Source organism: Astatotilapia calliptera, chromosome 7, assembly GCF_964374335.1.
Source record: "Astatotilapia calliptera chromosome 7, fAstCal68.1, whole genome shotgun sequence".
Lineage (NCBI taxonomy): Eukaryota > Metazoa > Chordata > Actinopteri > Cichliformes > Cichlidae > Astatotilapia > Astatotilapia calliptera.
Window position 1 is genome coordinate 5923701 of NC_137428.1, and position 13395 is coordinate 5937095.

The 13395-nt window shown below is 40.8% G+C and overlaps 1 protein-coding gene across 2 annotated transcripts in view; it reads left to right on the top strand.

Moving 5' to 3' along the window:
- The first annotated feature begins 282 nt into the window (after positions 1–282).
- The window catches only part of syt9b (synaptotagmin IXb), an 88862-nt gene continuing 75749 nt past the window's right edge, over positions 283–13395 (top strand). For both annotated transcript variants that reach the window (XR_013910273.1, XM_026172774.2), the window contains exon 1: positions 283–1069. Coding sequence is in view for 1 of the 2 variants with exons in the window: in XM_026172774.2 (XP_026028559.1) it covers positions 922–1069 (148 nt within the window). In the remaining variant the exon portion in view is untranslated. The remainder of the gene's footprint in view (positions 1070–13395) is intronic.

Below are 13395 nucleotides of genomic sequence, written 5' to 3' on the forward strand. Positions count from 1 at the left end.
GCTAAGATGTGGAGGTCGTTTTTAGCCAAGGCTTTAATGTGACATTTATCCGTCGTTCTCGCCCTTCATTACTTCCATCAGTAAAGGTCAGGCTCGTACATGTGGGCCCTCGCAGGTGTTTGAGCCCCTTACATCTACTACCCAGGAGCGCAAGCGGATATCACATTACTCATGTGATTACCTGGTGAAAGGAATCCGATCTTTGACTTTACGCATGAGATAAAAGAGAATAAGGAGATAACCAGGGTGAGATTCCGTGACATTTCCGTTGTTTAAGAAGAGGTACACAGATCTCTTGGCGGCTTTTCTTCCTCAAAGGACTTCGTTGGTGTGGGAAGGGGGGCGCTGATGGAGGCAGAACTTCCTGTCTGTCTTTTTGCATCCCAGTGCGTGGAGAAATAATTGAGTGCAGTGAAAGCCGAGCATTCATTCAAAGACCTTGACTGGCGCTACTGAAGCCTGGAGGCTCAGTAGTGATTCAGCAGCAGCGGAGCAGCGCTTAGGAGATAGTGGTGGTGAGAAGGAAGGAATAAAGGGAAAAAAGAGAAAAGGAAATTTCAAAAGAAGGAGGTGAACAACGTGAGCCGCGCGCCGATTTGGAGCCGCGTTTTCATCGCTTAACAACACGGAGTGAAAGGGGATTTAAAGAAAAGAGAGAGAGAAGCCGGTGAAAACTTCTCCCATCGCGGCCAAAACCTTCTGATTTTACTTAAAAAACAATTAAACTCCGGGAAATTCGGTTTGCAGCGGATTTTGACGGATGCGCACCGGAGCTATCCAGGGGTGTAGCCGCGATTCCCGTCGTGCGTCTTTGCGCTGTTAGAGGTGGTGTGTGACTGAGTGTGTGTGAGAGAGGAGGATACAGATAGAGGTGGAGGATCAGCCGGAGTGGCCGACCAGCCAGAAGGATGCTGGAGGGCAATGCCTGCAGAAAGAGAGGATGAGATTTGTCGAAAGGCGCTGGAACTGCTCTCGGACCTTTGCTCCAAGGGAGAGGTGCAGGACGACAACTGCCTGGATTTCATTTACTACTTCAGGGATCTGGCCAGACCCCGTTACACGGACTCAGGTAAGGCTCCACGGTCTTCTCTTTGATAAAGTAGGATAGAGTTATATTATATCCAACACTAACTCGTGGCAGTTTAATTTTATTATGAGCTCCAGGAGCTCCAACAAATAGGTTTTTTTTAGTTTTTGCTTTTATCTTTAGGAAAGCACTAAACAAACTCCAGTTTCCCCAAAATACACGAAACCCTCAAACCTTATTCCTCCAGTGTGTGTGTGTGTGTGTGTGTGTGTGTGTGTGTGTGTGTGTGTGTGTGCGTGCAAGACTCCAACTGTAGGAAAAACGGTTGCTCTGTACAATCACCACATTAAGAGAAACGTTCAGGGGAAAAAAGCATTTGAACCTTTTCCTTTTAATTGTATTTTTGCAGTAGTAGTCAGTCTAAACAGAAAAGAACTTTTTTGCTCCATGCACATAATTGTATTTCACTATTTTTCCAGTTCACTACAAATGCATTAAGAGTGTGAATTGTGAACTTGTTGCTTGCATCCATTAGTGCCAGCAGAATCCACAAAACATTTCGGATCTATAAGTGAGTGTGAGTGTTTGTTTGCAAATGCTCCGGCGGCATCCATCAGTTTCTTCACGCAGACTGAAAGGGAGTGCTGCTTTGATTTCTCTTTTACTCTGACAGCCTGGAGAGAGGCAGAGAGAAAGCCCCACCCGATAATTCCACATAACTGCCATCATTGTGCAGACATAGCTCCAGCAAAAGGAAATAAGGATCGACAACTTAAATTAGTTACTGTATTTTACACAATCTGTTGGGCACACCCAATAAATTTAAAGTTTTTCAGCAAAACCTTTAGAGATAAAATGAAGTGTAAAATCAATGAATTTGAAAGTTTAGAGAGTTACTTTTACTACATATTGATATGATGTCCTTCAATCTTTGTTTGTTTTTAAGAATCATCCATTTGCAGCCATCGCAGCCTCGCAGACCCCTGCAGCTGTCACTTTCACACCGTGTTTTCTGAAGTGCCTCCCACATCTTGGTTTGGTTTGACTGACTCTTTTTCTTTCTTTTAAATACCATGTGGTCAGGGGTTAAAGTGGGATTTGGCAGGTGTGCACTCCTTAAGATCTGATGGAGCGGTGAAGTGCGGTGAAATGACTCACTGAAAAATAATTGACTTAATCTTCTCTACTGTAAGCTGCAGTAGATTTTTCTTTGTGGACAGGCTGTGATCATCTGACCTGTGTTGCTGCAGCAAACTCTGATATTTATTGTTCCTTGTGGTCTTGCAGATGTTACATGAGTCATTGTGGGCTCTTTTTAAACCATTAGCCAGTAAAAAGATAATATAAAGGTGGAATTTGGTGTTGCTGAAGCACTTCATCGAATAACTCCTACCTTTAACTTAACTGAGCAGAGAGGACAGTAAACACAGTCTACCCTACACCGGATCTACAGTACCCATTACTGAAAAGTTTGGCTTGTCCTGTATAACCTTTCAGCCAAAGTCAGTCATTTGCAGTAAAATCACCACATAATTTCAGAATCACAACATTTACGCATTAATTGTCTGATGAAAAAAATCGAGCAAACTTACATCACAGTTATCTGACTTTAACTTTTTAAACTTAAACTTAATTTTCAAATATCGTTACTGTGCCTTTAGCTTGCAGACAGATTTTGTGCCAAACTGCATATAAAATACTGTATTTGGTGATATTTGTTAAGCCATTTGTGTGGTTCGCTTCAAAAAAAATCACCACATTTTAAACTCACTCAACTCTATCTGCAGTTGCTAGACGCTGATGTACTGCAGCCACAACTTTATTGAGATCTGAATGCATGAATGCATAACAGGGATGAGAAGGAAAAGAGGATGTGTGGAGAGTGTGCATGCTGGAACATGGAGACACATTACTTTGTGATTTATTGAGTGAGTATCTCCGTGGCATCGGCTAGAACGAATGCCAAGCAGCAGCGTATGAAAAATCAACTCAGTTGATGTCATTATGCATTAAACTATTATTATCCTCTTTTTGATTCAGACACTTCAAACTTCCATTAGTCTGAAAATAACACTTTTTTTCCTCCAAACCTTTTAGTGGCCAGTCTCTCAGATATTGATTGCTCTATGTCAGTGTTTAGGTGGCTGGTTCGTGTCAAAGTAACATCCACACGTAGGCCGGGACCTGAGGGTTTATGGGAGAGCATTGCACTATAAAGAGGTGATTAATTTTCTCCTCTCCTCCTGTCAGTGGTTTTAATGCTGTGGCTCAGTGTATTTCCCTCCTCTTGTCCTTGTGTCTGTGTACACATATGTTGTTTTTTGTAGATAACCGCATCCTTTACACATTCATCATTAAGCATATATGATGAGGCGGAAGTTCAAGCTTCCACTGGCTCCTCTGAGGAGCTCTGACCCACTTCCTCTTGTGTTAGAGTTCTAAAAAATGCACGTGCACTGTTTGATACACAGCAAACAACTGTCCCTTCGGGAATTGCGGGAGACTGGAGCTGGGCACAACTTTCTGATATCAATTAAATCTGATAAAATCTGATTAAAAAAAATCTTTAGTGGGTTTGGCATGAAATGAAACATAATATATATATATACACTGAACAAAAATATAAACGCAACACTTTTGCTTTTGCTCCCATTCCCCATGGGATGGACGTAGAGACCTAAAATTCATTCCAGATACACAATATAACCATCCCTCCCAAACAGTGGTCACAAATCAGTCCAAATGTGTGGTAGTGGGCACATCTGCTATATTGAGATAATCCATCCCACCTCACAGGTGTGCCACATCAGGATGCTGATCTGACATCATGAGTAGTGCACAGGTGTACCTCAGACTGCCCACAACAAAAGGCCACCCTGGAATGTGCAGTTTTGTCTCACAGCAAAATGCCACAGATGCCACAAGCAATGAGGGAGCGTGCAATTGGCATGCTGACAGCAGGAATGTCAACCAGATCTGTCGCCCGTGCATTGAATGTTCATTTCTCAACCATAAGCCGTCTCCACAGGCGTTTCAGAGAACATGGCAGCACATCCAACTGGCCTCACAACCGCAGACCTCGTGTAACCACACCAGCCCAGGACCTCCACATCCAGCAGGTTCACCTCCAAGATCGTCTGAGACCAGCCACCCAGACAGCTGCTGGAACAATTGGTTTGCACAACCAAACAATTTCTGCACAAACTGTCAGAAACCGTCTCAGGGACGCTCAACTGCATGCCCGTCGTCGTCATCGGGGTCTTGACCTGACTCCAGCTCGTCGCCGTAACAGACTTGTGTGGGCAAATGCTCACATTCGATGGCGTCTGGCACGTTGGAGAGGTGTGCGCTTCACGGATGAATCATGGTTCACATTGTTCAGGGCAGATGGCAGCTGAGAATGTCCCAGTTCTTGCATGGCCAGCATACTCACCGGACATGTCACCCATTGAGCATGTTTGGGATGTGCTTGACCGGCGTATACGACAGCGTGTACCAGTTCCCACGAATATCCAACAACCTCGCACAGCCATTGAAGTGGAGTGGACCAACATTCCACAGGCCACAATTGACAATCTGATAGACTCCATGCGACGATGTGTTGCACTGCATGAGGCAAATGGTGGTCACACCAGATACTGACCGGTTCTGGGTCCCCAGACCCCCAATAGCGCAAAATACTGCACATTCCAGGGTGGCCTTTTGTTGTGGGCAGTCTGAGGTACACCTGTGCACTACTCATGATGTCAGATCAGCATCCTGATGTGGCACACCTGTGAGGTGGGATGGATTATCTCAATATAGCAGATGTGCCCACTACCACACATTTGGACTGATTTGTGACCACTGTTTGGGAGGGATGGTTATATTGTGTATCTGGAATGAATTTTAGGTCTCTACGTCCATCCCATGGGGAATGGGAGCAAAAACAAAAGTGTTGCGTTTATATTTTTGTTCAGTGTATATATATATATATATATATATATATATATATATATATATATATATGTATATATATATATATATATATATATATATATATATATATATATATATATATATATATATATATATATATATATATATATATATATATATTGGAGCAGAGGATCGCAAGTTCGATTCCTGCCTGGGGCGTCTGTATCCAGTAAGGGTCCTAAGGCTAGACCCCCTATGCTAAGCAAGCCTACCGCAGACATGAGCGAGACAGATAAATATGAAGGCATGCCGGCTCGGACGTCGCCCGGATCAACAAGGTCCGCGTCAGGTGTTGAGGGACCAGGGCACCCTGACTAAAAGTGGGCTACTGGAACAAGAAGGCATCGGTGGGCAAGAGACGAAAACAGGGCGTTGTTGGAATGCTACTACGCAAGTAACCCCGGCGGAAGGGGCTACATGAATAGGATGAGGGACCTATGGATTCTTCGATACCCAACATCCACAATGACGGCAAAATACCAAGGGCTCAGAGAAGAGCTCGAGAGGATTGGAGGGTGAAGGTAATGGTGGTCCCAGTGGTAATCGGAGCACTAGGTGCGGTGACTCCCAAGCTAGGCGAGTGGCTCCAGCAGATCCCGGGAATAACATCGGAGATCTCTGTCCAGAAGAGCGCAGTCCTGGGAACAGCTAAGATACTGCGCAGGACCCTCAAGCTCCCAGGCCTCTGGTAGAGGACCCGAGCTTGAAGGATAAACCGCCCGCAGGGGCGTGCTGGGTGGTTTATATATATATATATATATATATATATATATATATGATATATCATGATTATAATAAGCCAGGAAGTATTAAAAGAGAAGTTCAAGGATATCCATTTTTCTTCGCAATAATTCTGTTGTACAGTAATTGACTGCAATTAAGCCAGTGGCACAGCAGGGGGCGCTCTCAGGATAGTTCGCGATGAATAGTGTGTCATTATTATGACACATTTACACCTGCTTCTAGACAAAACAAAACCAAAACCAAAACCCTTCCACATTTAATTTAGTCTTTGCATTTAAATCAGAATTCAAATAAAAAAATATTATGATATCCTTTAGTTTTTCTCACCGTGAAGCAAATTTTGCCCTTAAATCACTAGCATTTCAGTAATGCATGCTGATTGGTGCATTAAAAAATCACATGTGTGAAAGAAACAGCTCTCTGATGTGGTTGAAGGTGACGCCTAGAGCCTGACTGATACAAGATTTTGAAGACTGATGCTGATACCAATATTTGCAAGCAAAAAATTTGATATTGCGATGCTTCAGCCAGCATTTTTTTTTCTTTCAAACACATGAATAAACTGATTTCCCCAACATTCCCCATCTTTTATGCTCTACCTGACTCTGCATGGATCTGCTGATTATGTGTGTTGCCAACAGGAAAGTTGCAGATTGCACTCTAGTGCACAAACTCTGCAACATCGCCACTCTTAAGGATGTTTTTTCAGTCTCTCCTTTTTTGTTTTTAACTTTTCATTTACTGGCTGTTACAGCACAGTACAGATAGAGCTGCTGTTATTTAACATCAAGTGAAATTTGCTGAAATTCTCAACCGGCTGTTTTATGTTTAAAATCAGAATATGTATCATATTATCTAAAAATTGAATAAAATACGGCTCTATTCAATCTAGACTATCTTGCGAAGACCCTGTGAGGGCTTTTATGAAATCAAAAGTCTAAAAAGCAGGAATTTTCAATTATACTCACAGTAGTCTGCTTTAATAATGTGTAGATACGCTACCACACAGTTTAAACAGTCAGAAATTTCTAATGTGTGAATGCATCGGTGCAACAACCTGATTGGCTCAAATGATTTCAGTTCATCTGGCTCTCTTTTGGGAAAGACGACAGGATAACCTTCAACTTTGCTCTTACCGAATTCTGCAACAATTTCTTTTCAAAATTGTCTGAATGCCATTTCTCTTTCTTAGACTGCCTCTGACAGTACTTGTCCTCAAGAGGCTAAGGCTGAGTAAACTTGCAGAGAAACGATATATTAAAAATGACAAAAAAACATCCAAAAACAACAAAAAGAGCACACACCTCAAGACAAAAAACGTTTTTTCTTTCTTAATTATATTGAAATTTCCACTCAGCATATGTATGAGATCCTAATTAAATGAGCAGAGAGAAAAACAAAACAAAACAATGCATTTTGCATTTTAAAATGGATTTTCCACTAGTGCATTTTCTTTTTAACTTGTCCCACTTAGAATGAACTTCTCTTCTGTTTCATGCATGTCTCTGTTGTAAAGACAACAAAAAAGGAGCTGGATGAACTGTGCAGATGACTTTATCGCTTCACACTTACCCACAACTATCACTGACATGAGTTTGACGAGTCAAAGGCAAAATGTGAAGTTAAACTTACATTTTAGTTAATGGGAGATTACCAGTAATTCTACCTTCTACTCAAAGGCTTGAGGGGACACTAAACTGAACTATTAGACACATAAATCCAGCTTAAATATCAAAAGCACATGTACTGAACTGAGCAAAACAGCTCTACCCAACAGTAATGATCTCAGAATAAAAGCTCATGAAATCAGAGGCTGCTTTTGGATCAAATCACCCCCGTGCTCTTGCTGGCCTGTGTGCCTGTTAGATTGAAAAGCATGCTTCTTAGTTTCAAACTGAACTTCTCCTGTATCTCTATTTTTAAGCATGCAGCCTGCTCCATGCTGGACCTCCATAATGGAACCAGCTGTGGGGGCAAGATTAGTGATGCAATCACCAAGCTTTTTTTCTTCCCTGCCGTCTCTTATGCACTTGCTAAAACTGCTTCTTTCTGCCCATGAGAACAGTCCAACAAAAGGATATCTTTTTAGATTTTAAAATATTTTTGGAGTCAAGCTTCAACTTCTTTTAATGTATGTTAATGGTATTGAATGCAATAAAATGCAAAAGCAGGATTAACCTAACTAATTTCTTCATCCTTCATGTGCTATGATTCTGCAATGCAAAACAGATGTATTACTAATATGTACACATAGGTGCTGTGCTGTGAGATCCAATCTCCGAGGAAGATGAGGCACTAATTCACACATGCCTAGTTTCCAGTGAAGCTTCATTCAGGATAATTATGTGCAAGATAAACCAATTATATTATGACTCCTACGAGCACTTCTATGACTCACATGTGTGTGAAAAAGAGTTGGACGAGAAACATTTAAATAATTTGCAATTTGCTTCATCCGGGCAGGGATGCACCTATTTTTTATGTTTGTGTATACATTCTCAGTTACTACTAGCTAGTTTAGTTGTTAACTAGTGTTTTTCTGTAACTGGTTACACTGTTAAAACCTTATATTTGACCTCATGAGAGAAGTCCCAATCCAGGAGGAAGAGTTTAGTGAATTTATTCATAGAGATGGTGCAAGTAAGGGTTGCTTACAGGTAGATGGGCACAGGATCAGATATGTTCCATGACAGCAGGATGGCTGTGTGACATATCTCCCCTGTCGTGGAAGATTTGCAGTCGGACTGCGTGAGAAGCTGCTTCACCCATTATGAAGTTCTTACTGGGAGGTATGATTAAGCAGCTCTAATGTCCTGTAATGCTGTTTCATTGTAGCAGCTATCCAGATGTTGTCATTACTGGGCTATGACAAAGAAAAAAAAGGCAGGTTCATGTTCATGCAAAGTTAAGGGAATATCTCTTTTCCTCTCCTTTCATCCTTTGTGAAGAGTTGTTCCCAACAACAACTTTCAACTTTTGATCAACTGCTAAATTCAAACAGAGCAAAAACGAGGAGATCCAGTCCAGTTTTACTTATAAAGCCTATTTAACCTTCATGTCGCGTTTAGGTCAAGTCTCAGTCAAAACAATGAGCATAGGACACTATTTCAAACTGATACGTTAAACATTGTTTAAAAAGATCAAAGATTTAAAAGTGGGCAATACCAAAAAGTTTAATTGTATTCTATGATTTTTATACAGGGAGTGCAGAATTATTAGGCAAGTTGTATTTTTGAGGAATAATTTTATTATTGAACAACAACCATGTTCTCAGTGAACCCAAAAAACTCATTAATATCAAAGCTGAATGTTTTTGGAAGTAGTTTTTAGTTTTAGCTATTTTAGAGGGATATCTGTGTGTGCAGGTGACTATTACTGTGCATAATTATTAGGCAGCTTAACAAAAAACAAATATATACCCATTTCAATTATTTATTTTTACCAGTGAAACCAATATAACATCTCCACATTCACAAATATACATTTCTGACATTCAAAAACAAAACAAAAACAAATCAGCGACCAATATAGCCACCTTTCTTTGCAAGGACACTCAAAAGCCTGCCATCCATGGATTCTGTCAGTGTTCTGATCTGTTCACCATCAACATTGCGTGCAGCAGCAACCACAGCCTCCCAGACACTGTTCAGAGAGGTGTACTGTTTTCCCTCCTTGTAAATCTCACATTTGATGATGGACCACAGGTTCTCAATGGGGTTCAGATCAGGTGAACAAGGTGGCCATGTCATTAGTTTTTCTTCTTTTATACCCTTTCTTGCCAGTGTTAAGGTTCAAAATATTGGGGATGGAGACAAGAGCAAAAACCACAATAACAACACTGGTCCGGCCGGGTTGAGTCAAACGATGATTTAATGATCACACACGTGGGAGATGGACACTGATGCAGACAGCCTCAAAATCTCAAAATGGTGGAGCATTGCTCAAACTTTTATAACCTCTGGTGCCTCCACCTTATCATAAAAAGCCTAAACATTCACATGCTCTCTCTCACACAGCGCCTAAGCTACGACCTTGGCTCCCTGTTTATCTGCTCCTGCTGAAATGGGGCAGAAAACTCCAGCACACTCTGTTCTCTTCTACTCAGACAAATTAGACAATAACCTTCTGCGAACAGTATTTCTTATAACTCAGCAATATAATGCATCATAAAACAATATCATTCATTCACAACAAGTCAGCAATTTAATGTAATGCAAATCAGTTTAACTAATGCAATAGTTATCAGCTTCTTCTAATTCAGGAGAATAATGCAAACTAAAACTACATAATAATTCACAATCTTTAATTAGGGGTATAACATGGCATAAAATAATATCATAATTTTACAATTCCCCCTGATGAGGTCATTAGAATAATGACCTCACAAACACCCTGTAGCCCAGTGTGGCCGGGTTCATCTCTTCTCACTCCTGAGGTCCTTTGTCCCCCTGAGGGGCGAACCATATGTAAGATGACCTCTGTGTTTGCGCAAGTCAGGTGCAAGACAAACTATTACTACAAGGATAGCAGGTCCAGATGACACTCCCCTGTTCTCCCACAGCTTTATTTGATGTTCCCTGATACCATTCAGACGTAGACTAGAACCTCTGTCCGAAGAGCTCTTAACCTTTATTTTATTGCTGCAGCTACCAGTGTCGTCCAGTTGGGTGATCCTCTGCTCTTAATTCCTCAACCTTAGGGGTTAGACAACCCTTCAGTCGTAACACAGATCAGGGGATTATTCTGCTCCGATTTCAAACAACGATCTGTGTATTCTCCAGAAAAAGGAACAGGAAGGTGTCCCCTTTTTGCCCAAAAGCCTCTCGAACTTTGTTGGTCTGGTGTTTCCGGATTTCCGCCAACCCCTTCATGGTTATTGCTGTGTTTATGGGATCCATCCTTTTGTGGTGACTAGCTGGAGCCCAAACGCCATGACCCTTGGACCCAGTTGATGTCTCGGCAGTCACTGTGTCTGACTCTGCTACGGAGGATCCTCGCATCTCTGTGACCTCGTCTGGTGTCTGTTCCTTTCTCTGTAAGAGACAGAAAACCAAAACACCTCTCGTCCTAACCCTAATAATCTAATGTTGTTATCTACTGACCTTCTAGTGATTCAGAATTGGTCTAAACATTCAGAATGTCCCAGGGACTTATTCTAATCATATCTTATGTGTGTGTAAGCAGTGTTTGCATTTAGCCCTCCGCACTCAAGGCATTTCTTACACTTTATCAGTCCGGACAGTCACGCCGAACGAAGCTTCTGACCTTCAAAAGGCCGAGTGCCAACTCGTTATAAGCACATTTGCAAGGTGTGTCTGAAAATTATTAAAACCCCTCTTTTTAACAAAAGACAAAAAATTAACAAATCTTCTAAACGCTATTCAGTTCATTTCAATGAGTAATGATTAAACATGAAAGTGATAGTTTATGCTTTTTCACTGATTCTCTAAAAGGTCCGTCTTCTCGGACCGCTATTAGCTTAAGCTTTACCATTCCTAAATTATTAAAGACACAAATGAAGTTATAAAATGTTCAAATAATCCTGGTTTGATGTTAAAGCTCAACCTTCCCCCCCTTTTTTGACACATTCCAATGTGTCAAATCAACGGAGCTAGAACATTCAAAAAAAAGTTAGGCAGCTACAGAATTTCCCAGACTCTTAAGGTGATCCGCGTGTAACGTTCTGACTCAGGTATTTAATATTTTAATAAATCTCGTTTAATTAACTGCCACTATTTAAACTAACCTTAAAGACATAATTTAAGAAAAGATCACAAAAAATAACATGATATCAGTGTTTTGTAAGCGCATGCGGCCTTCTATGCTCGAAGCCTTTCCCCTCAATAGATCAGTCAGACATTCGCGCTGACTGTAGCTTTTAACCCTTATTAACTTGAGCACAACTCTACAATGAGCAACAAGTTGCAATATGTATAAAAATGATCATGGTTACACCTGCAATGAAAAATTATATCATTATCCTAACACCTGTAAATGGAAGATTCATCAGAGGTTATAACAATCACAGGAACACAGATGTTAGTATAAGGTCAAAAGCTTCAATAAATGATCATCGATGCAATACTTGTTGCATGATTCTCATACAATAATAATGCTGACATTGAAAATAACAGTATAACACCCCCTTTTGTCCCGTTTCACTTGACACCTAAACGTTTATAAATGCCTCTCTAATTCTTGATTTTATTTCCCCCTTTTCTCCCCTTACTGACCACAGCAGGGGGATCTTAGTTTTGAATCAGCCATGAATCCAGCTCACCTGATTCATCAGTGAGCTCCACCATCACTGGCGTCTGACAGGGTGGCGCTGCATACTCTTCCTTTAATGTCACTATTTTCAACCTGTTAATTAAAGTGTTTAAACCTGAAGTCGACTACGTCCACAACAAGTCAATACAGCTGTAAATGAGGCCAATTATCAATCTATTACCAATCAATAACAACAGATAACTTCTATTTTATGCATGCTTTTAATCAACCACTCACCCAGAGGATCTCCAATCCCAGGAAATGCCTTCTCCTCCTTTAATGAGTCTGTCCTCCTTCCATGCCCTGGTAACTGGTCCATCCAGAGCCATATGATCTCAAATATACATACAACAAGCCAAACCACACCTTGGTCACACCAACCCCTTTCCACCCCCAAGATGTCCAATGCCATCCTAGTATGGACTGTCAAAAGTGGCTTTAACGCTGACTGTTCTGACAATCCATTTTATAACGTTCCTGGTCAGATTTGCCAATCTCTGCACCAGAGTTTTAAACGTTTCGCCATTTTCATTAGGTTTTATCTTTTATTTAGTTTCGACTCCAGATTTTCAATTATTTGCCAGTTGTAATTAGTTTTTACCAATTCTTTGCTAGTTTAGTCTAGTTTTTATTTTCTGAAAATCCTTAGTTTCAATTTAGTTTTATTTGTGTTTTGCAAAAGTTAAGTGTAACAAAATCTCAGTTGCATCATATCAGTCATGCTCTTCTAATTATCCTTGGGTATTGAGACTAATAACTATTAACTCTTGCCGCACCGAGTGTTCCTAATTTTGGTTAAAGTTAATTGATAACCTTTTGAAGGCGATTGTTTCACACCTTTATTTAGATGTCCCAGTCCTGTTATCTCGGGATACATCACGCTGCCTTATCTGGGGTTAGCTGTTTTCTTGTGATGCGAGTTAAGTGGGTGAGCTCTTCAAAGAGGGGGAGTGTGCTCCCCCTGATGAGGTCTTCTAGGTAAGCTAGATTAACCTTCTTGTGTGAGCTTTTCAAGTGCACTTTTAAAGTTTGTGGGATTTTTTGTTTTATAAATGTCCCTCAAGACCCCCTGATGACCCAGTAATTCATTTTTGCGCACTGTAGTACACATTTAGTTTTTTGCTTGTAGCTCTCATACTCTACTTGCCACTCCTCTAAGTCCTGATGTTTCTTAGAGAGGACAACAGAACCTTTAAAATTATATCCCATGTGTGGGGGTGTGGCCTTGCCAATTGTTTTTCCCACCTTTTCAAAATGGCTGGCGTGTCCACAAGCACATTTTATGGAAGAAAGAAAGGTAAGCTTGATATTTACAATTAAAATGTTTTGTTAAACTCAGATTTTTATTTTATTCAAAAAATAAACATCTGGTAAAT